At 51.7% G+C, this 16,904-nt stretch overlaps 2 protein-coding genes across 2 annotated transcripts; one reads left to right on the top strand and one right to left on the bottom strand.

The window, feature by feature from the left end:
• Nucleotides 1-73: 73 nt before the first annotated feature.
• LOC131213235 (uncharacterized) lies at nucleotides 74-9,754 on the top strand. The gene is made up of 5 exons (XM_058207274.1): nucleotides 74-131; nucleotides 394-2,028; nucleotides 2,120-3,984; nucleotides 4,061-6,882; nucleotides 6,940-9,754. The coding sequence occupies exons 1-5, from the start codon at nucleotides 74-76 to the stop codon at nucleotides 8,438-8,440; spliced, it is 7,881 nt and encodes a 2,626-aa protein (XP_058063257.1). The 3' UTR covers nucleotides 8,441-9,754.
• A 3,269-nt stretch (nucleotides 9,755-13,023) lies between these two features.
• LOC131205478 (uncharacterized) lies at nucleotides 13,024-13,952 on the bottom strand. Its single transcript, XM_058197588.1, has 4 exons — nucleotides 13,900-13,952; nucleotides 13,608-13,844; nucleotides 13,405-13,533; nucleotides 13,024-13,289 (listed from the first exon to the last, which is right to left on the bottom strand). The coding sequence occupies exons 1-4, from the start codon at nucleotides 13,921-13,923 to the stop codon at nucleotides 13,110-13,112; spliced, it is 570 nt and encodes a 189-aa protein (XP_058053571.1). The 5' UTR covers nucleotides 13,924-13,952; the 3' UTR covers nucleotides 13,024-13,109.
• Nucleotides 13,953-16,904: the final 2,952 nt, after the last annotated feature.

The following is a 16,904-nucleotide window of genomic DNA, read 5'->3' as shown; positions in this document are numbered from 1 at the left end:
ACAGCGGCTCCCGGTTGGGGAGTTTCGGAGCCATCTTTCGAAGCACCACAGCGGCATCTAGCGCATCAAAGCAATGACCGAAGCGCAAGCCAATGAGTACCTCCGGAATCGTTTGTGGCAGAAGGCGAAAGGTGAGGCAAAGCGAACCCCGTTTGTTTTGATTGGAAAATCGTACACATCCTCCAGCAATGAACAATCTGCAGGCACCGTCTTCTTAAGCGGTGCGGCACACGAAACATGTGTTTCACATTTCTGCAACGCCTACTGCCCGCTGCACAGCATGCCCGCAGTGCGGCTCCATTGCAAATCGTTAAAACTATTTTCGGTCCAAATCAGCGCAAGCTGCGCCGTTTTCTCCGCAGAGTAACCTAACTGGTTTTGATTTACTTGCAGACATTTACGACACGATCGTCGAGGCGTCCGTAAGCGAACCACCGTCCGGGGCCGGCTCGACGTCGTGCAGGCGACACTCGAGGGAGCAGGTGATCGCCTGCCTGTACGGTCGCACCGAATGCTGCCTCGAGCTCGAGCAGTACGACCAGGTGGCCCAGGATTGTGTCCGGCTGCTGCAGTTGCTGAGCGCAGGAGAAGGCACCCCGGGCAGTGGAAGCACTCCATCACCGCCATCGCCCCCAACGCCGCCGCCAGCAACATCCACCGATTCGCCCAGCCCGACGCCATCGTCCTCCTCATCAACCGGCTCGTCGTCGTCCATCTCGACGAAGGCAACGTCCGGATCGTCTGGAGGCGGGAATCAGAAGACCAGCCCGACCGCTACGACGAACGGTGGAAGTGCGGGTGGTATCGTCGGTACATCGTCGACGACGGCGGCAGTGGCAGTAACGGCGGCAGCGGCGTCCACCGGAAGCACCGAGTCGAAGATCCGCAAGCGGCTCATACATTCGCTGTTCAAGCAGCAAAAGTTTGCCGAAGCGGAGGTCATTCTGCAGGAATGGACCGCTAACCACAGCCACAACCAAGACATTGACCGGCAGCTGAACCGGTTGATGGGGCTACTGCGGCTGGCTTCCGGTGCTGGGGATGAGGCTGGGGATGCCGCGGCCACGGCCGCCGCCGTCGCCGGAGCTGCCGTGACTAGCGACACCGAGTGCAGTCCGGCCTCGTCGACCGAGTCGTTCGTGGCGTCACTGCTCAACGACGAGTATCGGCACATCGAGACGAAGCTGGAAAACTTGATCCTCAACAACCTACCAGCGGATCGCTACACCAAGCAGCTGTGTCGGATCGAGAACCAGCTGAAGTTTACCGGCGGCAACAACGGATCGCCGCCGGACTGTGGTCCGGAGCAGCAGGGCAAGAAACAGCAACCAGCAGCACCGACGTCGGCTTCATCATCCGCATCATCATCATCATCATCGTCGTCGTCGTCTTCGTCGTCATCTTCTAGCAGTCACCATCAGCGCGCCGGTCCGGTGGAAGACACGGAGAAGCGCAAAGATAGCAGTGGAAGTGGCGGCACCGGGACGCACGGATCGGCAATCGGCAGTGGGGAGGAAAGCGGGAAAACTGTGGCCAAAGCAACGCCATCATCATCGGCAGCGCCATCGATTTCATCGACCAACAACAACAGCAGCAGCAACGCCGGTAGCAGTGATAGTAAAACTAGTGATAGTAACCGTAATTTATTGAACGAAGCAAACAGTGATAGTGAGAAGAAGGCGACGGCGGTGGCGGCAGCGGCGACAGTGGTTGCCAGTGGCAACAGCGGCACCAGCAGCGGTGCTCCTGCCGAACGCGACCGGAAGCCGGGCATCGGTGCTGCTACTGTTGCCGGCGCGAAGAGCGGTGCGATCAAGCCGTCCGCGTACAAGGAGCAGCAGGTGAAGGGGGGAGAGAAATCGGCCGCTCGAGGTGGGGGCGCCTCCGGCAAAGCGGTGCCCGCAGCGGCGGTCGACAAACTGAACAGTATTACCTGCGTGTACTGCACGCTGTCGTTCGCCGATCGGTCGGAACTGAGGGCCCACTGTCAGACCGAGAGCCACCAGAACATCATCATGTCCGACGAGGGTAGGTCCCGGGGGATGGCGCGCCAGTTCTTGCGCTCCTGCTTCTCCTCACTCTCTCTGTCTCTCTCTTTTTCTGTCTCGCCATTTTGCAGGGCGCGACTGGAAGTGGCGTCCACCGCCGCGTGGCTTCGTGGCCGAGGCGTACAGTTTGTGCGAGAACTTTCGCGACAACCAGAACTGCCACTACGGGAACCAGTGCGTCGAGGCGCACGGTGTGGACGAGCTGAACGAGTGGAAGGAGCGGTTCGAGTACCGGAAGAAGAAGCTCCAGCGGGCGCGCGACAAGGAGCTGTACGGCAAGAGCTACACGGAGCAGCTGCTCGAGCGGTGGGTGCAAGCGCCCAGCCCGGACAAGGTGATGCGCGAGAAGGTGGAGGGCGTCGAGGACAGCTGCTCGCACGATCTCGTGACGACGATCTCGTCGAAGGTGAGCAAGCGCGAGTGGTCGTTCGTGCTGAAGACGAAGCGCCCCCTGCGGGCGGTCGCACTGCTGCAGGATGCCCACCGGAACCACTTCGTGCTGAAGCAGGTCTGCCCGGGAGGGGCCAGCGGCAAGAAGAGTGGTACCGGCAGCGGTGGCGTCGGTCCGGGTGCTGGGAAGGGGCCCGCATCCGCGGCGGAAGTGGAGGGTCCCGTGGAGCAGGAGTGGATCGCCCCGGTAAGCGGTGGGGCAACACCCGTCACGGCGGCAGCGGTGGCTGAAGGGGCAGTGAGTTCGGTGATTCTCGAGCACCGAGTGAAGGTGGGCTTTAGTACGGAGATTTACGGCACGTTCCGCCAGACAGTGGTGTTCGATATGGGCAAGGAGCCGGTGCTCGTGAAGCACATCTGCGTCGATGTGGTCCCGGTCACGGAGGTCGATAAGATCCAGGAGATCAAGAAGGACATCGTCATGTCGACGGCCGAGCGCTGGGACGAGACGAACTCGGAGGTGGCCGAGTTTACGACGGCACCGATCGCGCACATGCAGACGGCGGCCTACACGGCCGATGCGGAGCGCGAGAAGGAGCTGCTGGTGCGCTATCCGCTCCCGAAGGCGTCCACGTTCGTGCTAACCCAGTCGACGATCACGGAGAAGCGGCTGACGCGCAACAACTACCGGAACCGCATCCACGAGCTGCTGTATGTGGAGGAGATCGCGCGGTACGACCAGATCGCGCGCTACAACCTCACGACGCGGCTGTCGATCGTGACGAACTACCTGCTGACGCCGAGCGGGATGGCGACGAGCACGGCCAAGTACTCGCACTCCGGCGAACTGTTTGCGCTGATGAAGCTCGGCAAGGACGTGTCGGAGGACACGTCGGCCGGCCGGCTGATCCTGAACAACTGCCAGGCGGTGTACATTGCGGCCAAGGAGCAGCCACCGCCCGGGGAGAAGCGCCGCGTGTACGAGGCGGTCATCGAGGACAAGGGCAAGAACATGATCTACATGAAGGTATCGGCGAAGGCGGTGTCCGGACTGGGCCTGAAACCGGACACGGAGTTTCTGGCCGATATCCAGTTCCAGCCGAACCGGCTCACGTACTGCGAGTGGCACCAGGCAATCGATAAGATCGCCGACTTTCGCATCATCTTCCCGGAGATCCTGCTGGAGCCGAGCATTCCGTGGACCCCGCAGCGCCAGTGGGACGCGGCGCTCGATCCGAAGCTGAACTCGAAGCAGAAGGAAGCGGTCGTGGCGATCACGACCCCGGTCAGCGTGGCGCTCCCGCCGATCCTGCTGATCGGCCCGTTCGGCACGGGCAAGACGTACACGCTGGCGCAGGCGATCAAGCAGCTGCTGCTGCAGGACAACACGAAGATCCTGATCTGCACGCACTCGAACTCGGCCGCCGACCTGTACATCAAGGACTACCTGCACCCGTGGGTCGAGGAGGGCATGGCCGAGGCGAGACCGCTGCGCGTCTACTACCACAAGCGATGGGTGGCCACCGTGAACAGCATCGTGCAGAAGGTGCGTGACCGTTTTGAGCCTGCTCTTCCGCCTACCTGCCTCACTAACCGGCCGTTCTTTCCTTCCCCCTTTGCAGTACTGTCTGATCGACCTGAACATCAACATGCGCAACTTCCGGCGGCCCTCGGTGAAGGACATTCTGAAGCACCGGGTCGTGGTGGTGACGCTCAACATCTCGATGGAGCTGGCGTCGCTCGACCTGCCGAAGGGCCACTTCACGCACATCTTTCTCGACGAGGCGGCCCAGGCGATGGAGTGCGAGGCGATCATGCCGCTGGCGCTGGCGGGCGAGAAGACGCGCATCGTGCTGGCCGGCGACCACATGCAGATGTCACCGGAACTGTTTTCGCACTTCGCCAAGGAGCGCAAGCTGCACGTGTCGCTGCTCGAGCGGCTGTACGATCACTACCCGAATGACTTCCCGTGCAAGATCCTGCTGTGCGAGAACTACCGGGCGCACGAGGCCATCATCAAGTTCACGTCCGAGCTGTTCTACGAGCAGAAGCTGATCGCGTCGGGCAAGCAGCCGCGCCACGAGAAGTTCTACCCGCTCACGTTCTTCACGACGCGCGGCGAGGACGTGCAGGACAAGAACTCGACCGCGTTCTACAACAACTCGGAGGTGTACGAGGTGGTCGAGCGGGTGTGCGAGCTGCGCAAAAAGTGGCCCAGCGCCTGGGGCAAGATCAACGACCAGAGCATCGGCATCATGACTCCGTACGCCGACCAGGTGTTCCGTATCCGGTCGGAGCTGCGCAAGCGCCGGATGGGCGGCATCAGCGTGGAGCGCGTGGCCAACGTGCAGGGCAAACAGTTCCGGGCGATCTTCCTGTCCACGGTCCGGACCCGGCGAACGTGCAACAGCAACGACGGTGGCGGTGGCGGGGCCAGCGGTGGCACGAGTGGCCGCGGTGCCACTTCGGGCGAGGAGGTCGACTATGGGTTCCTGAGCAACTCGAAGCTGCTGAACACGGCCATCACGCGGGCCCAAAGCTTGGTGGCCGTCGTCGGCGATCCGGTGGCGCTCTGCTCGATCGGACGCTGTCGGAAAGTTTGGGAGCGCTTCATCGAGATCTGCTACAACAACAAGAGCCTGTTCGGGATCACCTGGTCGCTGCTGCGATCGCAGCTTGATGGGGTCGAGCTGAAGAAGACGTACGTGCTGAATCCGCTGGCACCGGAATTCATTCCCCGGGCCCTCCAGGGGGAGGCTTACCTGCGCGATCAGGCGGCCAGTTTGGGCAACGTTGTTGGACCGGGCGGTGGTGCTGGTGGTGGTGGAGGTCCGGTGGCGCCGTATCACTATGCCGTGCACCAACTGGGTGCCTCCGGAGGATCCGCCCATCACCACGGGACACATCCACAGTCCACCGTGGGGCACCAGCAGCAACCGCAACAACCCCAGCAGCAGCCTCAAATTGGCCCCCATCAACACGGCCCGCAGCACCCGCACCAGCCAGCGGGCAACCAGTTCCACCAGCATGGTGCCGGTGGTGGGTTCCCGCTGGGCGGAACCGGTGCCGTTCCGAATGCGGCCACAGCTGCCGCTGCCGCCGCGGGTTTGATGCGCAACCCACTCGCCCTTACCCCGTTCGTAGGCCCGGCCAGTGGTGCCGGTGGACCGGCCGGTGGAGTGTTGCAACCTCACATGCAGTCCCAACAACCGCAGCAACCCGTACAGCAAGCGCCACCGTCGCAGTCGCAGCAGCAGCAGCAATCCTTTCCCTATCAAAATACCCTCTACTACTACCAGCAACAGCAGCAACAGCAGCAACAACAGCAGCAACAACAGAGCGCTCAGCAGCAAACGCTCCGTGGTGGTGCGATCGGAGCGCCCGGGAGCTCGTTGGTGCCCTCACATCCGTCGACCCACGCCGCTGGTCCTCCGCTCCCACCGAACCTGGTCGTGCCGCCGGCCAGCGGACCGAGCAGCGCCGGTGGGCTGTGGGGCGCGGCTGGATCCGCGGCTGCCGCCGCCGCCGCTGCTGCAGCCGCCGTTGCCGGCGGTGGCCATTTTCCAATGGTGGCTTCGCCCGGAGGCCGTAACACCCCACCCGGTTGGCGGTTGGCGGCGCAGAAGAACGCTCCACCCTCGATCCGACCGCAGCTGTCCCAGCCGAACGCAGTTTCGCATCTCGCAATGGCCGGACTTCCGCCGGGTCGTCCGCCACCGATGCTGGCCGCACCACCAATGCGCAGCCCAACGATCGGTGCCGGCTCGCAGCAGCCACAGCAAGGGGTCCTACCGCCGCTGTCCTACTTTCAGCAGCAGCAACAGCAGGCCAACAAAGGCGTTCTCATGCCCGGCGGGCAGGGATCCGGCGGACAGACCGTGGCGTCAACTGGTGGTGGTGGTGGCGGTGGCTTTGGCCTGTACCACCAACAACTCGGTGGTCCCCTGAACGGCCAGCAGCAGCAACAGCAGCAGGTCACACAGCAGCAGTACCACGTGATGGCGTCTCGTCCGCTGCTGAGTGGGCCCCTGAGTCCGAGCGGTTTCCCGCAGCAGCCGGGTGCAAACTTTGGCCCCCACGCGCCCCAGTCGGCCAACGATCTGAGCTATTTGTCCGGGCTGCAAGGTGAGCTGATGGCGATGGCCGCCTCGAACCGTATTCCGCCGTTGGCGGGAACCAGCGCCGGCCAGAAGCTCAACCCATCGCTCCACCGTGCGGCCAGTGGCGCTGGCGGCGGTGAGTTGTCGTTCGGAGGTCTCGACAAGTCGTCCGATTTTCAGTTCCTTCAGAACGTGCACTTCCCCGAGTTGCGCACGTCGCAGCAGCAGCAGCAGCAACAGCAGCAAGGTGGCCACCTTCAGGCGCTACAGCAGCAACTGCAACTACAACAGCAGCAGCAGCAGCAACAACAGCAGCAACATCCGCCGCAAGTGGTCGGGCCCGGGTCGGTGCCGGCCGCTGGTCCCGGTGCGCTGGGCCACCACCATCACGGGCATCCGAGCGACTTCAGCCATCTGCTGCCACCGAACATGAGCTTCATCGATATGGCGCTGCAGACGAAGGAGTACCAGTACTATTGGTTCGTGAAGCTGATGGAAACGAAGGGTCTGGAGGCGGCCCACAAGTTCACCGACATTTTGCGCCAGGTACCGACGGCGGTTGCGGCCGCCAATCAAGCGATCAAGCCGCTCCCACCGGGCCAGCAGAGCGGACTGAGTTTGGCGACCCTCAAGGGGGGACCGGGTGCTGGTGGTCCCGGGCTGTCGTCAACCCAAACGGCGGATCTGTTTCTGGAGAATATACTGAACCCGATCAAGGATCCGTTGCTTGTCGGTGCCGGTGCTGGTGTCGCGAGCGTGTCCAACCCGTCTCTCCACTCGAACGTGCTGGCGAACGGTACTGGCGGTGGCGGTAGCGGCTCCAACGGAGGCGGTGGCGCACCGAAGAGTATCCTCGACACGGTCGATCTGTTCGGTGGGCTTGCGTCGGGTGAAATCCCTTCCCTGATCGGCCCATCGATCGCGTCGCAATCGAGCCAATCGGTCCCGCTCTACCGGCGGCAGGCGGGCCAAAATTATCAGCCATCGACATCCGGTGGCTCCGGTTCGGCCCCGAGTGCCGACTCGTCGACACCCGATCTGCTCGATTCCGTTCACCTTCATCAGCAGCAACATCAACAGCAGCATTACGGTGTCAACATGCAGCAGCAGCAGCAACCGTCGCTGGTGGAGCTGCTGGAACCGAAACAGCTGGGTCAGCAGCAGCAGCAGCAGCAAAAGTTCTTCTACCCATCCTCGGACCACGGTCACGGTGTTATGGGCAATGGGAATGGCCTGTCGTTCGGCGGCAACCCGTTGATGGAGCAGCAGCAGCAGCAGCAGCAGAATGGGTTCCCTACCGGTGCCGGGTTCAGTTCGATTCAGAACATAGCGGCCGGTTTGTTGCAACAGCAGCAACAACAGCAAATGCACCAAGGATTGGGTGGCGGTCGGGAGTTTATGCAACATCTGTCCCACCATCAGCAGCAGCAGCAAGCGGGTGGTTCCGGACAAACGCATATGCATGACGATCTGCTGGCTGCTGCACAGCAGCAGCAACAACGGCAACAGCCGGGAGCCGGTGGAGGACACTCGATCCTACCGGTCGTCTCATCCTCAGCCCATGCCACGTACGCCAGCGTGCTGAGCCAGGGGCAGCACGGCGTGTCGCAGCTGGTCAACAACCATCACCCGCACGGCAACGGCAACCATCACGTGGGACAGCATCTGCAGCAGCAGCAACATTTCGGCGCTCAACACGGTGGCATTGACGGGCTGAAGCAGCAGCATGGGAAACTGGAGCTCTCCGACGATGCGGCCGGATCGGGCCAGAGCGGAACAGGGGCGGCAGCTGGCGTTGGTAATGGCAACAACAACGGTGGCGGCGGCAACAGCAATGATCCTTTCGCGGCGCTCCGTAATCTCGGTGGCAAAAGCAATGGGCTGTACAATTACTTCGCCTAAAGCGAGGCCGTTCCTGGCGCCACACAGGCCTCTGATCAGAGTTTTGGCAACCTTTCAAGTACAAAGTGAAAAACAAAAATGGAAACAAAGAGAAGTTTCGGTTGGAAAGGAAAGTTGCCTTCTGTTGGATTGGGCTTGGGTGCCGCAAGAGAATGAAAGAGTCACAGAGGGTATGAGAGAGAGAGAGAGAAAGCGAGAGGGAGCGAGAGAGAGAGAGAATAAGACACACAAACCGAGTCTTTACGCTGAAGGCGAGGCGCCGCGGGTGAGAGATATTGTTTCTTAAAGTAAAACAGCAACTCTACTAACTCTACATAAATATTTGTAAAACAAAGAGAGGAGACAGAAGCGGAAAGCGAACAAAGCGAACCGGATCGGACGGACCCGGAAGCTGAGTTGGGTTTTGTCCAACGGAGAAAAAATGGAGAGAAAACGTTAAAAAAAACCACAAACATAAACAAAAAATCACTCAAAAAAAGGAAAAATATTGCAAAAAAATCCAAAAAAGTTATGTCTACTTATGGTTTATAGATGTTAAAAAGGGAAAAATAAGAAAACAAAACTGAGGAAGAAGAAATAGAAACTACGCAACACATTGACAAAACAGCAGCAACAACAAATAACAAACGCATATAATAATAACATACATATACGTTCACTCTATCGCAGCAAAATGGGAAAAGTAGAAACAGAAACATGAGGAGCCGGCAAATCGGCAAACATTAAATTGCATGAGAATTTGTAAAACCCACGCTCTGAAATGGATCAAAAGAAACATACAAACAGTTGCTGAAACTGAAAAAACTGAAACAAACCACAGACCAGAGAACATACACACCTGGTTGCCGATGTACAGGAGGGAACGCAAAGCCAGCGCCAGCGGTGCCAGCGGTGGACTAAATCTATTAATCTGTAAGCATGTAGTAGCCACGGGCACATTCGCCTCGAACACGGCACCTCACGGCTAACGGAACCGAAACGCGCCAAGCGAAAGGAAAGCAACATTCAAACACAGCCACACCCTTTTAAGACTCTGGAAGAATGATCGTAGCGATTACACTGTACTCGGTTAGTTGTTTGCTTGAATCATCAATCTACTTTGGTTCGATTTTGTTTGTGTTTTGTTTTACATTACAAATTATACTCACTCTACTGCTACGTGTCTACTACACTACACTTTTGAATAATTTTCTTATTTAATTTGGCACTACTCGCTACATTATATATTACGTTTGATTTAGCGCGTACATATTATAAACATACTCCTAAAACAACTGCGGTTCACACATGAAGCAGAAATAAATTATGTCATAATGATGATCCCTTTCTTTTGGTTTTGTTTTGTTTTTTTGTTTCCGTTTCATAAGTTTTTTAGTTTGATCGATTTGAACTGAATGTTCGTTACCAGCGTTACTTGACAGACCGGCCGGATCGAGCTAATCGGATCGGCCGTTTGGAACGATTTTTGGTTGGTATTTAAGTTAACGAACCGAACATAAACATAAAATGACAAAAAAAACAACAAAAATATAAGAAAAAAATTATAATCATAACAAAATGAGTAACAATATTGAAAAAACAAATGGGTTAGCAAAACCCAGAGGAAAAATATTTAAAAAAGCAACAATCCCATATTCATGCAACGGAGCAAATGCTGGCAAAGTGAAAAACCTGATCAATGCGGGCGAGAAAATGATGAACCGAAAGCGAAAGGAGAAGAAACAAACGGTCATCACTAAAAAAAATATGTGTGCATGAAACGAACTTCACCCCACGATTAGAGGTATATTATGTATCGAGTAAATGTGTAAACAATGATAAATGTATAAATGACGTACGAACGGAGACATTAGAGGCCCACAAAACCATTCGAGTGGCAAACAAAGGAACGAAGAACACAACACAAAACTCCCGTTCGAATGAACGTAAATGTAACACACCTGTCTGACCATGTCTCTGAACTGAAAGTCTTATTTTCGAAAATATTACATTCAAGTCCTCCCCCCCCCCCCGCCCCCTCTCGGTCCGGCCTCGAAGGCTGGCGCGGGAGGGCAGTATATACACACAATCACACCCACGTACACACGTACACACCCAGGCACACCAACCGACCCACAAAACACACTGGAACATTGGCGGAGTAGTGGCCGGAACAAAACGAGTAACAAAATGGATGAGAAAAATATATTTAAATGAAATGCTAATGATAAGAAAATCGATATGACCTATTTATATATGTATGTACTTTTTAAAAACAGGAATAACACTGTAATGTGAGCAACACACAAAACCATGTACACGAGAGGGAGAGAGGGAGAGAGGGAGAGAGAGAGAGCAAGGAAATGGAACCGGCAAACAAACTGGTAAATCGAAAGGCATCCGCATCGAGTAACGAACTGATCAAGAAACGAAGTAAAACGGTTGACCAGGCGCGTTTGGGACGCAGATTGGTACCAGACAGTGGGAAAATCAACAGAGGCAAGAACAGACTATGGGATATTACACGAACCTGAAGGAACAAGGAACAGTGCAGAGTAAGGTCAACGTACGAATGATGGGAATGATTCGATGCAGCACGTACCCCGCACCCATAGGTGACCATAGGGGCATACGGGTCGGCGATAGTGAACAAACGTGTATACCGAGGATGCCCCAACAACCCACTAACCCCACGATGGGATCACACAGATTAACTATTCGCACCTTTTCTTTTCTATTCTTATTCTGTTGTCTTTGGGATTGTTTTGCGAATTACTTAGAACACGGATAAGGTTTTGTTTGGTCAAACCTAACCCCACTAAACACTAAACTTTACCGATTGCATCGCCCGAGGTGATCCGAGTACCGCAACACACCGCGAGCCCAATCGACCAACCGAATGTGTGAATGTGCAAATTTTTGGCGGGTGGTTTTTGTCCCGTAAGAAGGTTTCCTCCCGCGCAATCGATGGCAAACACGACCCCCCACTGCGAGAACGCCCCGTTATTTGTTCGATTAATTGGCGGTTCGGAAGCTTCGCAAGGATTCACACCCTGGGTTTGATTGGCTAGCCATAGTTTAGTACATTCGTCCGTCCTCGTTTTCCGTTCGATTGCACATCGTTTCAAGCAGAGGAGCTAGTGTTTATGGACTGAAACAGGAAAATGCGACATACAAAGCAAACAGTGTGGACTTAAAAAGTGGAAAACACGCGAAACAAGCTCGAACAAGATCTGCGTCTGCGTTTGAAAATAAAGAGAACAAACTGAGTAGCGAAGTGAAACGCCGCGAAACGTTCTGTGTGTTGTTTATGAAGAAGTTTATTTATCATTTACTAATTCCATCCGTAGGTCCATCGTGTGTGGTCGGTAAGTAAAAAGGGGCCAGTTGAAACCGTCACCATTCCGTTTGACGCCAACCAGGATTTCAGTTGTCTGAGGCCCAAATGGTTTCCACTAATCCTTTGGCTAGTCCAACAAGGAAGATCGTCAGAAAGAAGATCTCGGACTCGCTCAATCGACGATTTTTGAGCACCAATTCACGATACAAAAAAAAGCTAAACAATGGTAACGATACAAGTACATTGATTGAAAGTGTTGCCTCTACAGTCCGAGGTGTGGCGGACACAGAAAGCCAGGAGCAGGACTCAATGGTCAATCTGTTCAGCCGCGGGAACTTTTCCACTATCGGTTTAAGATCCTTGTTCCTTATCTTCAAGCGTCGACGATGTAGCGGTTGGCGATGAAAAAGTTGGGTTAATTGAACTGCACGATTATAAGCCTTCGTTACTGTCCCTAAAAAATATTAATCTCAAGCACCGAACGTTACTGCAATAAATGTAGCGAATGCTCTTAGCGTTATGTATGTTAAGTTCTTCTAAATGTATCAATCTGCCAAATATAACAGAATTGTCGGCTGGCATCTGCGAAAGAAATCAAAGCAATTGAAATGGCGCGTGCACTGAACGTCTACCATCGCCGTCCCAAGTTACCTGATAGGTCAGGTCTACTTCTAAGCGTCGAAGGCAGGAAAACTTCTTGCAGATGAATTTACAATCCAATGCTTGAAGGTACTCGTAATATATGGGGTTGATTTTCAGACAGTTCAGTTGTGGTGCATCCTCGAACAGGTTCTCGAGAAAAACGCGACTAGGATGCACTCTTAATTCAACTGATTCGAGTGATTTGATAGCTCCACGAAACAGTTTTGTATCCAGTGTTCCATCCAATTTAAGATGCTGCAAAAATAATATATTGAGTAAACTATGGCTTTGCGTTTCATTTGCTTACCTTCAGCTTAGTTAGCTGCACCAGCGATTCTAAAATACCTTCTTCCGGATTCTCCAAACAATGGTACAAATACGTCAGCTAGTAATGCTTCGAATCCATTCTACTTGAATAGTTACGTCGACAGAGAGTCTTCGAAACAAATCATTACTTCTGCTTGAAGCTATCTCTTCAACCGTCACAAAAAGTCTTGACCGTCTTGTGCTGACGAAATTGACTTTGGGATTGGGGTTTTAAAATTTGATTTTATTATTAATTTTCTCATACTGCACTCACTTCGTTCAAATTGGTTCAGTTTCGGTAATTCTATTGAAACAGATTACATGAGTGTCTTTTTACTGGAATCATAACACTAAAGTTTATCTCCTTCCGAAGCTGCACCTTCTTTCCATTACGGGCGTGTTTCATTTCGAAGTTCCATCGTCAACGGGGTAGAAACGATTGTTGCCATAGTCGATTCTGCAGGAGGGCATCAATTTGTGTAGCCGTTCGACACCAGCCAGAGACACCGAGCGTTTCTCGAGGATCAGTCTCTTAAGCGCAGGGAACTTTTCCGGTATCTGTTTGAGTTCGTCGCCCTTTACCTGCAAGCGTCGAAGATGAACCGTTTGGCGTTGGAAAAGATTGTAAGAATTTACTCAATTAAACATCTCGATTATGACCCTTGGTTCCTGTTTTTCTGATATATTATACACTTACCGTACTATTGAGCATTGTCAAACACCGAACGTTGTTGCGATGAATGTAACGAATGTTGCTAAGCCCAAGTAATTTAAGTTCCTGCAAGTGGGCCAATCTATCAAATCGTACAGAATTGTCGGCTGCAATCTACGAAGGAAATCAAAACAGTTGAAGCAGGGCTTTTGTAGCAACTAAGGTCTATAATCGATGGCTCAACTTACCATGTCTTTCACGTTCACTTCTAAGTGTTGGAGATACGAAAACTTCTCGCAGATAAACTGTAACTCAAAATGATCGTGGTTGCCGTGATTGAGTTTCAGCCAGTTCAACCGTGGCGCAACTTCAAAAAGGTTCTCAAGCAGAACTCCAGGACGCTTCACATTTAATTCAACGAATTCGAGAGACCTTATAGCACCACGAAGAATTTTTCTGTCCACTTTTCCGTGTGATGACAGTTGCTGCAAGAAATAGTACATTGAGTCCAATGTTCCTTTTTTTGTTCCATTTTCTTACCTTCAGCTCAGGTCTGTTCGCCATTGCCTCACTCCATCCTCCTATGTCTTCTGTATTTGGTACGTTTATTGAAAGATGCTGCAAAAATAACATATTGAGTAACTTTTTTATTTGTGTTTCATTTGCTTACCTTCAGCTTAGTTAGCTGCACCAGCGACTCCAAATAACCCTCTTCCGGATCTTTCATATTAAGGTGTAGATAAGTTAGCTCAGGACAGTGGCGAGCAATAGATTCAACGCATTCTAGCGGAACACTAATGCGGATGGAGAGTTTCCGAAGAAAGGGGTGCCTTTGAAAAAAGTCATGACTTCTCCCTGAAGCTAACTCTGCAAACGTTACCCAGTTATCTTCATTCATGGACAAATCCTCTAGGAGTGGAAACGTTAGCTCGAGGAACGGGTCGATATATTTGTTAAGAAAAGAACCCACATGAGCTAATTTCAACTGTCCGCTCAGGTGTTTCCATGTTTCCAGTTCAAAATCAGACGCACATTTCATATTAAGACTCTGCAAATTTGGCATGCTTCTACGGAAGAAGTCAGTTTGGTCGATTATTGACTGGATTAACTTCAGCGATGTCAACTTCGGTAAAACCGGGAATGGACCATTCGTTCCGCAGTGGCAGCACTCAATGACACCAATCGACAAATGTTCTAGCTCAGGTGCTTCCAGCAGAATCAATCGCAATTGCTCGGAAGTTACCTTAGACAAAATATCTAACACTCGTACATTAGGCTTTAGCGTGCGCTGTAACCATACTAGGCCTACAAACTCATCATTATCATCTTCCTTCCACTCTTGACGAATGTTGGGGTACTTTCGTTTTGTGTTGAATAAAAAATTCTTGCAATCGAAATTGGAATAACGCGGCTTCAAGAACACACGGTTCATACTACGCCCCGAAAAAGTAAGCGTTGACCAACGCCGGCACACGCGGGACGCCAGCTTAAGCTCGTAGACATCGAGCTTATCGAAAATTTGGCATAAAACCTGCCGAAAGCAAACACTTGTTAGAAACCTACATTTACTTGATGTTGTGAATCACTTACTTCGTCAGGCAAACCGTCCAGATTCATGTTTTACAACGTGTTTTCACTGCGTAAATTGTTGTAACTGAAAAGGGCAACCGATAACAATGGAGGTTAGATCGGAAATGTGTAAAAAACCGCGCCGTCAGAATGAATGTCAAAAGACAGGATTACTCGACCGCAGTCCAGGGTTGTAGTCTTACATACGGATGTCATCTTAGCAGGCTCCCTGTACGATTAAACCAAAACAACTTAAATATTTTATATATTTGGCAGGCCAAACTTAAAACATTAACACCTGTATAGGGTGGTCAAACAAGGGTACATTTTTCATTTGGTTAATCAAAGAAGCCCGAAGAACCAATTAGCCAAAAACCCCTCGAAACTCGTTCACTCGTTGTGGGTGCATTGGCTTCTCTTGCACGATGTGTGGGTTTTCCGAACCACATAGCCACATTAACCATTAACATAGCCACCGAGGTGGAAATTAGCTTCATTTAAATGTACCTTACAAATTTCGTTCCTTTCGAATTGACCTACCACTTTGGAATTATTTTTTTAAATTTCCCAATTTTCTGCAACCGAAATTGTATTTTATACATTGAATGACCGTTCAAATAAAAGTTCAAGCACCGAAAATTATTACGCCGTTTCTGTTTTATAACCAAAAGGTGTGCGCTTGTTTGACCACCCTGTATAAGCTTTCCTCTCTTAGGCCTCCCAAACACGTTGCGCTGTCGATATTTGCCGATCACTTTCCATTGAAGTGCCGGTGCCATCATTGCAGATTGCACAGCTAATTTTGCGTACCCAAAACGCGTGTATTACAGATAAAATGTTGAAATTGATTAAAACACATGCAAAGCGAACTGTAAAACTTTTTAAAAAATCGTTAAATCGTCCCAAAAACCATGAGTCCCGCAGTGTTGGTTACAAAAAAAAGGTTGGAATACTAGATCGCACCAATGCCCTTCCCGGAATGACGATCACGCAATGGTTTCGATTTCTTTCAAGCTACATCGTCGTATCGGCGAAAGGAAAGCCTCAGTGAAACACAGTTTAAAAGACGATCCCCTTTTTTGTGGTTTATTTTATCCTTTCGGGTTGTTTTGTTTCGTTTGTTCGTTCTAAAGTTTAGTGAGTGTATGAGTGTGTGTTTGTGTGTGTATGTGTGTATGTATGTGTATACATATTCGTTTTGCTTCCATTTTCACAATTTTGCAGCGGACTATTTTCCGTAACTATTTTTGAATTTTCACCACCATCATCTTCTCGTTTGTTGGTTCCTGTCCATCCTCTTAGCCGTAATTTTGGTTGTGGTTCATTTTAGATTGTTTGTTTTTTCCAGTTTTCTCGTGTTTTCTCTTGTTCAAATATAGTACTGTAGGAATTAATTTTCATGCTGTATACCATATTACTTGCATTGGGATGCGTTTTTTGTTTTTGGTTTTATCAATTTGTTATACGTAATTATTATTCATGCGCGTTGATGAGATTTAAAACTTCGCTTCCAAGTGACAGTATAGAGCGAGACTTTACTTTTAGTACTTCGCGGTCAAGTTTGACTTGCCTCGTTCTTTTTTTCGATTGATTTTCTCTCCCTGTTGTCTGTTGTCTGCTGTTCTAATGTTCCTCGTTAGCCATCTAATTTGAGATCATACAAAGGTTGTTGGTAGTTCACTAAACTTATGCACTCATTTTCGTGTCGCATCCCGCGTACCATCTCCCGTTCACCATTGTTTGTGACTGAACCAGTAATGCATAAAATGGTATCGAAGTGGGGGAACAAGTACAACAATGTAGATCATTCATTTCTTTTTTTTTTGTTAATTTATTAATGTGTTCATTTGTTTTCATTTGGTAATGCATGTGTTTTGTTATGGATGCTTTTTTTGTTTCGTTTTAAAATTATTATATATATGTATGGTGAGCACTTTCACAATCGTGTTCTTTTATGCGTGTCTGTGTTTAATTTT

Source organism: Anopheles bellator, chromosome 1 (genome assembly GCF_943735745.2).
Source record: "Anopheles bellator chromosome 1, idAnoBellAS_SP24_06.2, whole genome shotgun sequence".
Taxonomy (NCBI): Eukaryota; Metazoa; Arthropoda; class Insecta; order Diptera; family Culicidae; genus Anopheles; species Anopheles bellator.
This window is presented reverse-complemented; position numbering and strand designations above follow the sequence as displayed.